Genomic DNA, 16,387 nt, shown 5'->3' with positions numbered 1-16,387 from the left:
AGGCTGCTACCATTCAGCAATTTAAAAGAAAACTGATCTGTGCACTGTATAGCATATGTTTCTGAAATTGCTGACAGCATTTTAAATTTCAGCAACTGTGCCAGCATCTGGAAACTGCAATTTTAGATGACAGGATGTTGTTTAAAAACTCCATAAAAACAACAGAATTCTTGAACTACTGTATTTTTACTTGTACAGAAATAGAAACAAAAATCCTTAATTCCTGAACCAAAAGCCAGTTCAAGCCAAATGCAAAACTTAGTGAGTCAAATTAGATATTTAATCAAATAGTTAAATCTGCCCCAATGTATGCACTTTGGGGGCAAATTTCCATGGGCATTCGCTCCTGCTAATCCAATATAATTTCAGTAGACGATCCATGGGAACTCTGGAGAAACAACCCAAATAGAGTTTGTGCTGTTTCTCCGAGGCTTCTGCACATCTTCTGTCGAAATTATGTTGGACGAGCAGGAGAGCCCCCTCGGAAATTCATCCCCTTCAGGATTTCAGTTGGCCTGCCCTTTTAGAAATGGGGCAATAGCCAACTGCAAAGGGACAAAATATCCTAGATTTTCCATTCGGGTATTGTCTCGAGCAAAGGTACACCACTATTTGCACCCGCCCAATGTTAAATGGGTTGTCTCCACAATTGTTTTGGGGTCAAATTAATTACAGATTTGGCATGAAATCCAGGCATCAGGAATGTTACTGATTCAGAGCTTTCCCTTTATGATGGGTAGGAACTAAAATGCTGTTGTGGGATGCCTGCAGCATCTTAAAGGTAATGGATCTAAATAAATAGCGTGTACACACAGCAGCAAGGTTGCGGGCATGTCTGGCAGGGCAGGAAGCACCTAGTGCTCAGATGAGCGGTCAAATTGCTGCTGAGTAAAGTAAGGCAGAGGAGGGAGGTCTTGTTTGCCACACAGTGATGCAGGCCCCTAAGGATAGTGGCAATGGAAGGAGTTGTCCAAGGCAGTGCCAAATTGAACATTTCACATACAGTCAGTCAGTGGCAGAAAAAGTTGAATGACCTTTCCAGCCATATCACGCAATAATACAATGTTATAAGCATGTCTATCATTTCTATGACCACCCCCTCACTGTGTTGCAGTCCTTGAATTGCTTAACATCAATGCGCAGGAGGCCTTTACACCCAAAATCTTGTCTGGAAGTGTTTCTTCACACACAACCTGACATACATTCACCCAGTAAAAGCCTCACATGAAATGTAATTGCTGGCTGCACACATCAAGGGGCCCGAATGTTTTGCTGCATCTTATGTTAAACAAAGACAATTCTCACTTTTTGCAATGTTTTCAAGGACAAGACAGGTCATACTAGCTGAGAAAGAGAGTGATGCTACCCAAATGTCTACCTTCTGACCCCCATGAGGAGGACGCTCTTAAAATCTTGGGAAAGGAAGATGTCAGAGTAAAGGAAGTAGCATGGCCAGCGTGGTGTTAAATGAAGTGCAGCTAAACAGAGTGTAAAGCTGAGACAAAATACTAAAGCAAAATACTGCGGATGCTGGAAATCTGAAATAAAAACAGAAAATGCTGGAAATACTCAGCAGGTCAGGCAGCATCTGTGGAGAGAGAAACAAAGTTCACGTTTCAGGTCGATGACCCTTCGTCAGAACTGGAAAAAGCTGGAGATGGAACAGGATTTTCTGTGAAAGCGAGTTTTGGTAGATACCTGATCAAACATGAGAAGGGAGACAGAAAGCAATGAAGATGAACAAGGTAAAAGAAACAAAAGGAAGTCCCGTTGGGATTTTATTATTGTAAAAGTTGAGAAAGAAAGATTTTAAGAGAAGGGAGCACCATCCGTGGCTAACTAAGGAAGTAAAGGATGGTATCAAATCAAAAATGAAGGCATACAATGTTGCCAAGATTGGTGGGAGACCAGAGGATTGGAAAATTTTTGAAAACCAGCAAAGGATGACGAAGAAAATAATAAAGAGAGAGAAGATTAATTATGAGAGTAAACTGGCAAGAAATGTTAAAACAGATAGTAAGAGCTTCTACAGGTATATAAAAAGGAAGAGAGTAGCTAAAGTAAATGTTGGTCCCTTAGAGGATGAGACTGGGGAATTAATAATGGGGAACAGAAAAATGGCAGAGACTCTGAACAAATATTTTGTATCTGTCTTCATGGTAGAAGACACCAACAACATCCCAATAATGGATAATCAAGGGGCCACAGGGAGGGGGGAACTAAAGACAATCACTATCACTAAGGAAATAGTACTTGTTAAATTAATGGGACTAAAAAATGACAGGTCCCCTGGACCAGATGGCCTGCATCTCAGGGTCTTAAAAGAAGTGGCTGCAGAGATAGTATATTGGTTGCAATATACCAAAATTCCCTGGACCCTGGAGAGGTCCCAGCAGATTGGAAAACTGCAAATGTAACACCCCTATTTAAGAAAGGAGGGAGACAGAAAACAGGAAACTATAGACCAGTTAGCCTAACATCTGTTGTTGGGAAAATGCAGGAAGCAGTAGCAGGGCACTTGGAAAATCATAATGCAGTCAAGCAGAGTCAGCACGGTATTATGAAAGGGAAATTTGCTGGAGTTCTTTGAGGATGTAACGAGCAGGGTAGACAAAGATGAGCCAGCGGATGTGGATATTTGGATTTCCAGAAGGCATTCGATAAGGTGCCACATAAAAGGTTACTGCATAAGATAAGTGCTCATGGAATTGGGGGTAATATATTAACATGGTTAGAGAATTGGCTAACTAACAGAAAGCAGAGAGTCGGGATAAATGGGTCATTTTCCGGTTGGCAAACGGTAACTAGTGGGGTGCCACAGGGATTGGTGCTGGGGCCTCAACTATTTACAATCTACATTAATGACTTGGATGAAGGGACTGAGTGTAATGTAGCCAAGTTTGCGGATGATACAAAGATGGGTGGGAAAGCAAGTTGTGCAGAGGACTCAAAGAACCTGTAAAGGAATATAGTCAGGCTAAATGAGTGGGCAAACATTTGGCAGATGGAGTATAATGTGGGAAAGTGCAAGGTAGCAAAGAAGCAAAGTGCTTCCACTTTGGCAGGAAAAATAAAAAAGCAAACTACTATTTAAATGGAGAGATATTACAAAATGCTACAGTTCAGAGGGACCTGGGGGTCCTTGTGCATGAAACACAAAAAGTTAGCAATTATGTACTGCAAGTAATCAAAAAGGCAAATAGAATGTTGGCCTTTATTTCAAAGGGGTTGGAGTATAAAAGCAGGGAAGTCCTGCTACAACTGTACAGAATATTGGCGAGACCACAACTTGAGTACTGTGTACAGTTTTGGTCTCCTGATTTAAGGAAGGATATACTTGCATTGGAGGCAGTTCAGAGACGATTCACTAGGTTAAGTCAACCCCCTCATCTCTGGAATTAAGAGGAAAGGTTGAGCAGGCTGGGCCTATACTCATTGGAATTTAGAAGAAAGAGAGGTGATCTTATTGAAACACACAAGGTACTGAGGGGGCTCAACAAGGTAGATGCAGAGAGGAGGTTTCCCCTCATGGGGGAATCTGGAACTCGGGGGCACAGTTTCAGAATAAAGGGTCGCCCTTTTAGAACTGAGATGAGGAGGAATTTCTTCTCTCAGAGGGTCGTAAATCTGTGGAATTCTTGCCCCAGAGATCTGTGGAGGCTGGGTCATTAAATACATTTAAGGTGGAGATAGACAAATTTTTGCAAGATAAGGGAGTGAAGGGTTATGGGGAGCGGGCAGGGAAGTGGTTTTGAGCCCAAGATCAGCCATGATCTTATTGAATGGCGGAGCAGGCTCGAGGGGCCAAGTGGCCTATTCCTGCTCCTATTTCTTATGTTCTTATCTTCTTATGAATATGGAGAGAGAGAGAATTTGGTGCACAGGGGGAAGGAGGTGCTGCTTTTGCCTTCAATACCTGTAGTGGTTTATGTTACAGGTAAATATTTAATTTCATATACCTATAACTTAAACTAGATCAAGTAATTAGGTAAAAAGCTAAACTATAAGCCAAGTTAATTAAATACATAGGGGTCAATTTTCCTGGAGCCATCAGGCGGGGTTTCAGGCGTGTGGGGGGGGAAATCCTGAATTCGGGGGTCCCGACAGCATCCCACCCAAAACCCCGCTCCACGCAAGTTTCAGAGGCGGTGGGTACCCGCCCCGCATTGGGACCCGCCGACCCCAGGCGGGAAGGGATTAGTGCCAATTAACTGCCTGTTAACAGGTAGTTAACAGGCAGTTTTTAGCCTAATCCCCATTTTGAGGGGTGTCATGTGGGATTCCCGATGGCTCCAAACCACGCCAGGTTAGAGCAGGCGGGCCGTCGAGTTGGAGGGGTCGCGATTTCAGTGTTCAGGTGAGTGATGGGTGCATGAGTGCAAAGGTAAGTGTGTTTGGTGTGTCTAAAGTGTGTAAAGAACTTTTACTCACCTGTACTTACCTTAACAGCCTTTCTTCCTGTAGGCGTCAGGAGCGCATCACTCAGCCGGCACTTAAAGCTGAATGGCTGCGATCTGTGAAAAGTGACAGCCTTCAGCTTTGAGTGCCGCTGAGAGTTCTAACTGAGTCTGCATAGAAGGACTCATGTTAGAACTCAGACTGTCAGTGTTTGGCAGCTTCAAACAGCTGTGAAACACTGAAATTTCATCTGTCAGGAACTCTTCCCGCCTTCTTCCCGACAGCTTCGGGAAAATCGACCCCATAAACATTAATTATTTAAATAAATAAAACAAGGTTATATAGGGATGGCAGTGTAGGTGGTGTGCTGCAACTGCAGCAAGTGGGAGTTTGTGGAGAGCATTGTGATCCCAGACGACCACATCTGCAGTAAGTGTTTGCATCTCGAGGAATTTCCGCTCAGAGTTGTTGAGCTGGAATCCGAGGTGCAGACATTGCAGGGCATCAGGGAGGGCAAGAATAACCTGGACACTCTGATCCAGGAGGCAGCCACAGCCCTTAGGTTAGGTAGTGGTACAGGTCTGGTTAGTGGTCAGGGACAGGAGGTTGTGACAGCCACTGAGGCGGGTAAGGGGACCCCATCAGTGCAGTAGGAGCCTTGCCTTTGCCCTTATCCAACAGGTATGAAGTTCTTGCTGCCTGTGTGGTTGAGGGCAAAGTCTGCAGCGTGGATGAGCAAACTGACCACGACACTGTGGTACAGGAGTCCATTCAAGTGGGGGTAGTGAAAAGGAATGTTGTAGTGGTGGGATACATTTAATTCATCGGAGGATAGGTCATGTTCTCTGCAGCCGCGACTGGGAATTCTGAAGACCGTGTTGCCTGCCCGGTGCCAGAGCTAAGGATATCTCCTCGTGGCTGGAGAAGAACTTGAAGTGGGGAGGGGAGGATCTAGTTGTTGTGGTCTACATTGGAACCTATAACATAGATAGAACTAGGAATGAGTTTGACTGAGAGAGATTGAGGAGCTAGGGTCTAAATTAAAGTGCAGAACTTCATATCATCTCTGGATTGTTACCTGAACCTCGTGCAAATTGGCATAGAGACAAGCAGATTAGAAGGCTAAATGCGTGGCTGAAAGTGGTGTGGGAGGCAAGAGTTTCAATTCATGCGGCACTGGCACCAGAAAGAGGGAGCTATTCCATTGGGACGGGCTCCGCTTAAACCGGGCTGGGATCAGTGTCCTGGAAAATTGAATAACTAAGGGGTGGATAGGGCTTTAATCTAATGAAGGGGGAGGGAGGATGCAGGAAAGGGTAAAATCAAAAGCTGTAAGAGAAATGTCAAGGCTGTGGAGCAAAGTAGTGATTTAGGTAAAAATAAGCAGAGTGGGTCAGGATGAGACAGGCAGCTTAACAAAGGTATTAGGACATCGGTGACATCAGGGAAAAATAGAAAAAGGTTAACGCTAAAGGCACTGTGACTGAATGCCTGAAGCATTCACAACAAAATACTGTAGATGAATTAATAGCACAGATAGAAATAAATGGGTTTGATCTAATAGCTATTCTGGAGACATGGTTGCAGAGTGGCCAAGTTTGGGAAATGAATATTCCAGGATACTTGAATTTTAGAAGAGATAGGAAGAATGGAAAAGGAAGGGGGGCTAGCTGTGGTAATAAAGGATGGGAAAAAGACAGTAGAGAGAAAGGATCTTAGCTCAGAAAAACAAGATGTAGAATCACTGGGTGGAGCTATGAAACAACAAGGGGCAGAAAACACTAGTAGGAGTAGGTTATAGGGCCCCTAACAGTAGATGTAGTGTCAGGCACAGTATAAATCAGCAATTTAGAGGTGCATGTAACAAGGGTAATACAGTAACCATAGGGAACTTTAATCTTCATAAAGACTAAGCAAACCAAATTTGCAGTAATAGTGCAGAGGACGATTTCATGGAATGCGTTCAAGATAGTTTTCTAGATCAGAAGAAAGCAAAATACGTAGGTATGAGAGGCAAGTTGGCTGAGGTAGGTTAAGAAACTAGATTAAAAGATATGATGGTAGATAAGCAATGGCAAACATTTAAAGAATTAATTCATAATTCACAACAAATATACATTCCCTTGAGGAATAAAAACCCAATGGGAAAATGGTCCAAACGTGGCTAAGAAGAGAAGTTAAAGATAGTATTAAATTAAAGGAAGAGGCTTATAATGTTACCAAAAAGCCTGAGGATTGGGAGGATTTTAGAATTCAGCAAAGGAGGACTAAGAAATTGATAACAAGAGAGAAAATAGAATATGAGAATAAACTAGCAAGAGACATGACATGGATTGTAAAAGCTTCTATAGGTATGTAAAAAGGAAGAAATTAGTGCAAGTAAATGTGGGTCCCTTACAGGCAGAGATAGGAGAAATTATAATGGGGAATAAGGAAATGGCAGAGAAATTAAACAAGTACATTGTCTTCTTCTGTGAAGGCAGATACACAAAAAACATTCCGGAAATAGTTGGAAACCAAGGGGGAGAAATTGACTATAGCCCCGTTTGGGGCGCCAGCCTCGCCAGGGTGCTAAAAGTTGCGCCCCGGAAGCATTCACGGCCGCCCACCGGAAATTCAGTGGTAGCGCCCCAAAGGGAAGCGCGGTGCTACTGGAGGCGCCCCGCATTCCTCTTGGGGCGCTGCGACTGAATATCGTGGCGCAACGTGCCGCAGCACCACACGCTGTGGCACGTCGTGCTGCGGTATTGCAGGCCTTCCTCCCCTTCTTAAAGGGGAGGGGCCTTGTGCAGCGTGATCTGGGGCCCAGCTGGGCCCCCGAGGATCGCAAGTGCCGGCAAAAGAGCCCGGCACCGAGGAGAAGTGCCGGGCTCTTGGAACGCACCTGGAACTCCGCGGGGGGGGGGTGCGGTTCAGGAGGCCAGGGATGGGAGCGCAGGCAGGTGCTGGCAGGCGGCCAACAACAAAAATGGCCGCCCCACACCTCTCCTTTAATTTGCGCCTCCCCCGCCGCAGGTAGGACCCCCTGAACCGGTCGCACATAGCGTCTGGTGGTAAATCATGGGGCGCTTCCAAATATCGTGGCTGGGGCGTCAGCGGGGCACTGCGCACACCGATGACCTCATCGGTAGCGGCGCAGTGCTAACGGCTAGCGCCACCACTAGCGGCCCGCAGAATTTAGCGGGAGGCATGGACAGTGGCTTGCGACCCACTTAGCGCCCTCTTAAGGCGCTAACGGATGGCGCAGCCAACTGAATTTCTCCCCCCCAAGTGTCTAGTGAGAATGAGGAACTTAAAGAAATTAGTATTAGTAAAGAAATAGTACTGGCAAAATTAATGGGACTAAAAGCCAATAAATTCCCTGGACATGATGGCCGACATCCTTGGGATTTAAAAGAGGTGGCTGCAGAGATAGTGGATGCATTGGGTTTGATCTTCCAGAATTCTCTAAATTCTAGCACGATCCCCACAGATTGGAAGGTAGCAAATGTAACCCTGCTATTCAAGAAAGGAGGGAGAGAGAACATAGTGATCTATAGACCAATTAGCCTGACATCAGTAGTAGGGAAAATGCTAGAATCTATTATTAGGGACTTGGTAACAGGGCACTTAGAAAATTATAATATGATTGGACAGAGTCAACACAGATTTATGAAAGAGAAGTCGTGTTTGACAAATCTGAGTTTATGAGATTTTTAACTAGCAGGGTAGATAAGGGGGAATCAGTTGATGTAGTTTATTTGGATTTTCAGAAAGCAGTCGATAAATGTGTCACACAAGAGGTTATTACACAAAATTAGGCCTCATGGGATTGGGGGTAATATATTAACATGGATTGAGGATTGGTCAATGGACAGAAAACAGAGAGTAGGAATAAACAGGTCATTCTCGAGTTGGCTGGCTGTAACTAGTGGGGTGCCACAAGGATCAGCACTTGGGCCTCAGCTTTTTACAGTCTATATCAATGACTTAGGTGAGGGGAGTGAGTGTAATGTATCCAAGTTTGCTGATGATACAAAGCTAGGTGGGAAAGTAAGTTGTGAGGAGGAGGCAAAGAGGCTGCAAAGGGATATGGACAGGTTAAGTGAGAGCAAGAACATGGCAGATGGAATATAATGTGGAGAAATAGAAAAGTAGAATATTTTTTAAAAGGTGAGAGACTGGGAAATGTTGGTATTCAGAGGGATCTTGTTGTCCTTGTACACAAATCACTGAAAGTTAAAATGCAGGTACAGCAAGCAATTAGGAAGGCAAATAGTATGTTGGTCTTTATTGCAAGGCGGTTGGAGTACAAGAGTAAGGAAGTCTTTCTGCAATTAAATAGGGCTTTGGTGAGACCACACCTGGAGTACTGTGCACAGTTTTGGTCTCCTTACCTAAGGAAGGATATACTTGCCATAGAGGGAGTGCAACAAAGGTTCTCCAGCCTGATTCCTGGGATGGGGGATTGTCCTATGGGGTGAGATTGAGGAGACTGGGCCTACATTCCCTAGAATTGAGGTGATCTCATTGAAACATATAAAATTCTTGACAGGGTGCTTGACAGGATGTTTGCTCTGGCTGGGGAGTCTTGAACTATGGATTAGTCTCAGAATAAGGGGTCAGCCTTTTAGGACTGAGATGCAGAGAAATGTCTTTACTCAGAGGGTGGTGAATGTTTGGAATTCTCTACCCCAGAGGGCTGTCGAGGCTCAGTCATCGAGTATATCCAAGACAGAGATCGATAGATCTTTGGATATTAAGGGAATCAAGGGATATGGGAATAGTGCAGGGAGGTGGAGTTGAGGTAGAAGATCAGCCATGATCTTATTGAATGGTGGAGCTGACTCGAAGGGCTGAATTGCCTACTCCTGCTCCTCTTTCTTATGTTCTAAAGGCAGGTGGCAGCTGTAGATTGATGATGAGATTCAGCTTCTAATTTTACCCTAACCTGCATCACCTGTCAGTAAGCTATGTCATGAAATCCTTATTCTAAGTTTGAAACTCAGCAAATTGCTTGAACACTTGGCAAATTCTATACCTCTGGAACCGGAGTTGCTGCTGAGCTGATAGATAGGATTGTAGTAGCAGTACCACTGCATGACAGAATGGTGAGAAATGGTATGCAGGACATCTCAGCCAACCATATTTAAATTTAGTTTCAGCCTTTTTGAGACCGGCACTTCCCCAACCACTAGAAATGTTAGCAGAAAACGGGATGGGGACGAAAGTGGATGGAGATCCAGGGTCACGGATCTCCACCCTATTTCCCACAGACTTCTGCCTGATTACAACCCCAAAATTTGGGCAGGTGCCAGTAAAAATCTAGGCTAATGTCCATCATTTTCCTTATCCCAATTCAAATTTCTGTATGGTTTCTAATGAATGATTAGCTGTTACAATAATAAAGATGAGAGTTTCAGTTTTGGGCGCAATCGGCAATCTGGGCACAAATTGCGTGCAAAATTGCACTAGATTTCCAAAGTGAAGATATCATTCAACTTATTTGCATAATAACAAACTTAAGAGGGGAGAAATTCATTATGGTCCAGGAATAGGCGGTAACTTTTCAAAAGTTTGAGAATTAACTCTAATGCTTCAGAGTACATGCAAAATTCAGTCTCATTGCACAAAGAAAGGATTGGAGCACTAAATTATGCATTAATGGCCTAGCTCAGTGGCGTTAAACTTGAAGCGCTGACCAATAGTAGGTGCAGTCTAATCACAAGTCTTCATTGCCACAGGATCTTTCCAGTTCTTAAAGGGGTGGTTCTTTGATGCTGCAGAACCTCATTCTCATCATTGTTGGCTGAGCAGCTGTCTCAGCCAGCAGCAGCTGGTCAAGGAAAAAGAGCTGGACGACTCCAGCAGCCATAATGATAGCAGATACATGCCCCAAGGAGAGCGCCTGCAGATTCTGCGACCATGCATTGGAGGTCACGGTGGAAAGACGGAGGGCGGTGCTCTACTCGGCAAGTGGCAGAAGGTCCTTGTCACAAGTCTTCCACACCATGTGGAGCAAGGTAGCCCAGCATGTCTCGGGCAGCACTGTGGTCCCCAGAACCCACATTCAGTGCAGGAAGAAATTTAACAACCTCACTCAGGTGGTCAGGGTAAGTCAACACTTCAACAAATGCTACATACCACCATATGAACCACAGTCTGCACACACTGCCCAAAGCACCACGTCCCCAGCACTCACCCAACAACAATCTCCACCTACCAGCACTCACACCCACATCTCACACCTTGCACACAATGACAGCTATTCAACTATGGCAGGCACATCACCCAAACACATTGCTCCATACTCACTTGGACACTTTCCTTTCTCTTGCAAGTCAAGGTGGCTCACAACAGGAGGGAGCAGGAGTGCGCAGGTGGGGGACAGCATTGGTAGCAGTGACCACCGCACAGTCCTTGTGGAGATGCAATCTCATCTTCACACCGAGGACACCCTCCATCATGTTGTGTGGCAATACCACCATGCTAAATGGGATAGATTCAGAACAGATCTAGCAGCTCAAAACTGGGCATCCATGAGGCACTGTGGGCCATCAGCAGCAGCAGCAAAATTGTATTCCACCACAATCTGTAACCTCAGGGCCCAGCATATCCATCACTCTACCATTACCATTAAGCTAAAGGACCAACCCTGGTTCAATGAGGAGTGTAGAAGAGCATGTCAGGAGCAGCACCAGGTGTACCTAAAAATGAGGTGCCAACCTGGGGAGGCTGCAACACAGGACTACATGCATGCTAAAAAGCGGAAGCAGCATGCTATAGACAGGGCTAAGCGATCCCACAATCAACGGATCAGATCAAAGCTCTGCAGTCCTGCCATATCCAGTCGTGAATGGTGGTGGACCATTAAACAACGAACGGAAGAAGGAGGGTCCATGAATATCCCCATCCTCAATGATGACAAGCCCAGCACGCGAGTGCAAAAGACAAGGTTGAATTGTTTGCAACCATCTTCAGCCAGAAGTGCCAAGTGGGTGATTCATATCGGCCTCCACCGGAGGTCTCCACCATCACAGAAGCCAGTCTTCAGACAATTCGATTCACTCCACGTGATATCAAGAAATGACTGAGCGCACTGGATACAGCACAGGCTGTGGGCCCTGACAACATCCCGGCTGACATGCTGAAGACTTATGTCCAGAACTAGCCGTGCCTCTAGCCAGGCTGTTCCAGTATAGCTACAACACTGGCATCTACCAGACAATGTGGAAAACTGCCCAGGTATGTCCTGTCCACAAAAAGCAGGACAAATCCAATCTGGCAAATTACCACCCTATCAGTCTACTCTTAATCATCACCAATGATGGAAGGTGTCGTCGACAGTGCTATCAAGCGGCACTTCCTCACCAGTAACCTGCTCACTGATGCCCAGTTTGGGTTCTAGAAGGACCACTTGGCTCCAGACCTCATTACAGCCTTGGTCCAAACATGGACAAAAGAGCTGAATTCCAGAGATGACATGAGTGTGACTGCCCTTGACATCAAGACAGCATTTGATCAAGTGTTGCATCAAGGAGCTCCAGTAAAATTGAATGGGAATCAGGGGGAAAACTCCACTGGCTGGAGACTTATCTAGCACAGAGGAAGATGGTTGTGGTTGTTGGAGGTTTATCATCTCAGCCCCAGGACATCACTGCAGGAGTTCCTCAGGGCAGTGTCCTAGGCCAAACTATCTTCAGCTGCTTCATCAATGATCTTCCCTCCATCATAAGGTCAGAAGTGGGGATGTTCACTGATGACTGCACAGTGTTCAGTGCCATTTGCAACTCCTCAGATAATGAAGCAGTCCATGCCTGAATGCAGCAAGACTTGGACGACATTCAGGCTTGGGCTGATAAGTGACAAGTAACATTCGCGCCACACAAGTGCCAGGCAATGAATATCTCAAACAAGCAAAAGTCTAACCACTGCCCTTTGATATTCAACAGCATTACCATTGCCGAATCCCTGACCATCAATATCCTTTGGGGTCACCATTGACCAGAAACTTAACTGGACCAGCCACATAAATACTGTGGCTACAAGAGCAGGTCAAATGTTGTGTATTCATACAGCAAGTGTCTCACCTCCTGACTCCATCATCTACAAGGCACAAGTCAGGAGTGTAATGGAATACTCTCCACTTGCCTGGATGAGTGCAGCTCCAGCAACACTCAAGAAGTTCGACACCATCCAGGACAAAGCAGCCCACTTGATTGGCACCCCATCCATCACCTTAAACATTCACTCTCTCCATTATCAGCGCACCGTGGCTGTAGTGTGCATCATCTACACGATGCACTGCAGCAACTTGCCAAGGCTTCTTCGGCAGCACCTCCCAAACTCGCAATCTCTACCACCTGGAAGGACAAGGGCAGCAGGCGCATGGGAACACCATCACCTGCAATTTCCCCTCTAAGTCACACACTATCCTGAATTGGAAATATATCACTGCTCCTTCATCGTCGCTGGGTCAAAATCCTGGAAGTCCCTCACTAACAGCACTGTGGGAGTACTTTCACCACACGGATTGTAGCAGTTCAAGAAGGCAGCTCACCACCAACTTCTCAAGACAATTAAGGATGGGCAATAAATGCGGTCCTTGCCGGCAACGCCCACATCCTAGGAACGAATAAATTAAAAAAAATCCCTTGATGTGTTTAAAGAGTGGTAGCCTAGTTCATTTTTATTAATACAGCTGAAATTGGGTTTATCACAAAAAATAAGAATTAAGTGTTTAGTCTACCACCTGTGTGTACCCTGATTTTAAATAACTGAAAATAACTTTAAAACTATACAGAACCATTTACTAGTTTCATTGGTGTACACTAGTCAATTTCTTAAAAAATTTAATTTTTTTTTAAAGCTACCTATTAGTGCCTTTGCACCTAAAAAGAACAGCTTAATTTAAAGAAACTCCTCGAAGGGCCGCAAACAGGCACAAGGGGTGGAAACTCGTTATGGGGCTGGGGGCTTGGCCCATTTTTTGGCAGAGCTGGCTTCCAGTGCAATGTTTTTTAAACCAGTGTAAAAGATTGCAGAAACTCGATTTGCATGATGTGACTTTGTGCCTGTGATTTTCAAAAGATCATTTCTAGCCTCTGACAGTACTAGGGCCATTCAAGTCGATCAACTATTAACATGCTAGAAGCCAAAGGTTGCACTCATCCCCTCAAAGGGTGTCATCATTACTCATGAGGGTGCTTAAACGTCCTTAGAGATGACCATTTGAGGAAGGGAAATAGGTTAAAAAAGCTGCAAATTATTTTTGTCAGTTATATCACAAGCAACACAGCAACATTCAAAGTGAATGTTGTCATTGCAATTGGAAAAAGTGCTGTGAAAGCATCAAACAGTAGCCCAAAGGCAGCAGAACTATTCAGGAATGGTGATGCCTCTTTAAGAAACTGCCATTGTCAGTTAATTACTGCCAATCTCTCTGCGGTAGCCAACAATTTCCCCCCCCCCCAGATTACCATTTCTTTCAGCAAGATCATCACAATGATCCTTGAAAATACTGCACTATGCTTGAGGCAATTGCTCCAATCATGTAATGTGAGTCACCAATGAGTCCATAGTTGCCCTCTCCAATAGCATTGTTTACGTAAATGCTGCCAGTTCTCTCTAAAGACACAAATTAACTCAAATTCAACTCAAGTGAGTGTGACAAACACTGAATATGGGTATACACTGTCAATTGCTATATTATTAACAATTACTATTAAATGATCACAATCTGAATTTCAGATAGATTTAGACCATAAAGCATATATAGTCTACTAAACAGTCTGTTACTGTGAAGTGAAGTTAAAGAAAATGAATAAAATAGAAACATATTAGATAAGTTATTGCCTTGTTAATGAGCAACACAATTCAAAAAAACATACCACGTCCTTTAAATGAAATCATGATATCAGCTTCAATATTATGGACTCTGACCAAATTCAGCGGGATGGCTTTTTGCCAAAAATTCACAGCTCTCCATATGGCATCTTCTGTCTCAAAATAGCTTAGTTGAGGTATATAGTTCATTACTCTTTAGGAAGGAAAAATATGGTTTATGTCATTGTACATAAGTTTTTAAACTAAAATAGTAACAAATACATTGCTTGAATTCTTCACCTGTATGTGACAATTGTTTTCTTCCATCGAGGTTTTCCTGGATAGAGTCTATATTGAGCAAGATCAGGAAATCCACATCGAGGCATTTTCATTATTTCCATAGTTTCAGGGTCCAGTTTCCCTGTTACCTGCAGTCCAAAGAATTGTTGCACCTCCTCAATCTTTCCTGATAGGGAGTCCTTACTGTCCATAAGACCTTCAGAGCCATCTCCTAAGGTATAGAACTGTTTAATATATTTCTGTTTGAAAGAATAAAAGATCAGATCAAATCTATTTCATAAACCCATTCTGTAAGTGTTATAAAAGGCAAAATCATCACAATATCAAACTTATCAATCTCTCAACACTGTTGAAAATGATTGTTAAATATTTCAAACCTGTGCATAGTACAAGTTACTTTGAATTAATTCCTTAGCTTCACAATGAGAGACAGGCAAAGAAAAAGCAATATTCACAATAAGAAAAGAAAATGAAAAACAAAGGCAATTCATCTTCACAGCTGATCCCTATGAACTAAATTATTTCTTGCTGGGTCTGGAAATCTTCCTGCAGTTAATTGTTTAAGTACCTTGATGATTCATTTCTTGCTAAAGAAAGTTTACACCAATGGGTTACATTTTAATTGGGAGGGAAATGATGTAAGAATAAATGGACATATAACTCATTAAAAAGTACTTGCCCAGGCTGCCATGCATTTACTCTTGAATGCAGGCATGTTCCCTCTGGCAGATAATCCTACATGTATGATAATTACAAATACTCTGCCTTGTTTGCGTGCAATTAGACAGCTATTATAAAGCCAAGTTCACTATTATTGCCAATATACTGGTGATGCAGCGACAGTACTGGGACCATTTAAGCAGCAGTGCGCCCAGGTGCGGCTGTTATACTGCCACTCATTCTAATGTGGAGGAACAAATTACAGCTCAGTACATGCACTCTAAAATAAATAGATGGAGTACAATTACCAGAATTTTATGCAATTATTGTTCTTGTTTGTCAGCCAGTAAAAACAAAATGGCAATAGAAGAAGCCGCATATGATTTTTTTTAATGAATAAAAGACGTGCTAAGGGTCTTTCCTCATGGCTCATTATGCATCTGAACAATACAGCCTAGGTAGGTCCCAGGTTTGATCCCCACTCTTTGCTCAGTTAGTTAGTAATGGTGCAGAGACTACAAAGGCCTCAACAGCTCAGGGTTAGAGAGGGAAAGGTCAGTCAGCATTCATCCTGCTCCATATTGGAAATGTGCATTTTTGGACATTGGATAAAGACAGAATCAGGTTTAACTGTGATGCTCCCCCAGTGAAGAATAGTTTACCAATGTGCACTGCAAAGGTTTGCACATGAATAATAATGGTTGGGCAAGGTACTGTACCCCATCAATGGATCAACATTTTCTCGGAAGGAAAGATAGTTGGTGGTGAAAAATTTGTAAAATGAATTGTAAGCTTTATTCACTAATAGATAACTGGGAAGTAAACTTTTTGCTTATTAATTATTTAACTTATACCAAAGAAGCAACAGACTGGGGTGAAATTTGGGGCCAACCACTTTTGGGCACCCCCCCACTCAGCAGTATTTCCCCGCACGCAAATGGTAAGGTCCGAGGCGCCCCAGATAGTAGGCCTCGGACCTCATCAGAATAAAAACAGCCTTGCAGGGGGAAGCAAATGCTCCAAGTTAAGGTTCTCGGTATCGGGTGGGGGGGTGGAGGCAAGTCAGGATCGGGGACTTCAACTTTGGATCGGGAGCCTCAGAGGAGCGATCGGAGGACTGAGGGTGAGGATCCTGACCTCAGAGTGAGCATCGGGGGGGAGTGATCAGAGGGATGGGGTCAGCACCGGGCTGGTGGGGGGATAGGCAGGGTGATCGCATTGGTAA

General features: G+C 44.1%; 1 protein-coding gene across 1 annotated transcript in view; it reads right to left on the bottom strand.

The window, feature by feature from the left end:
- Positions 1-15,010, bottom strand: part of LOC147111619 (matrix metalloproteinase-20-like) — a 52,770-nt gene extending 37,760 nt beyond the window's left edge. Inside the window, exons 1-3 of the mRNA XM_085998695.1 lie at positions 14,880-15,010; positions 14,503-14,741; positions 14,268-14,416 (exon numbers count right to left, since the gene is read on the bottom strand). Of these exons, the coding sequence (XP_085854821.1) occupies positions 14,268-14,416; positions 14,503-14,741; positions 14,880-14,993 (502 nt within the window). The 5' untranslated portion in view covers positions 14,994-15,010. The remainder of the gene's footprint in view (positions 1-14,267; positions 14,417-14,502; positions 14,742-14,879) is intronic.
- Positions 15,011-16,387: the final 1,377 nt, after the last annotated feature.

Source organism: Somniosus microcephalus, chromosome 10, assembly GCF_052327205.1.
Source record: "Somniosus microcephalus isolate GS21.2 chromosome 10, FLI_Smic_1.0, whole genome shotgun sequence".
Classification (NCBI taxonomy): Eukaryota; Metazoa; Chordata; class Chondrichthyes; order Squaliformes; family Somniosidae; genus Somniosus; species Somniosus microcephalus.
This window is presented reverse-complemented; position numbering and strand designations above follow the sequence as displayed.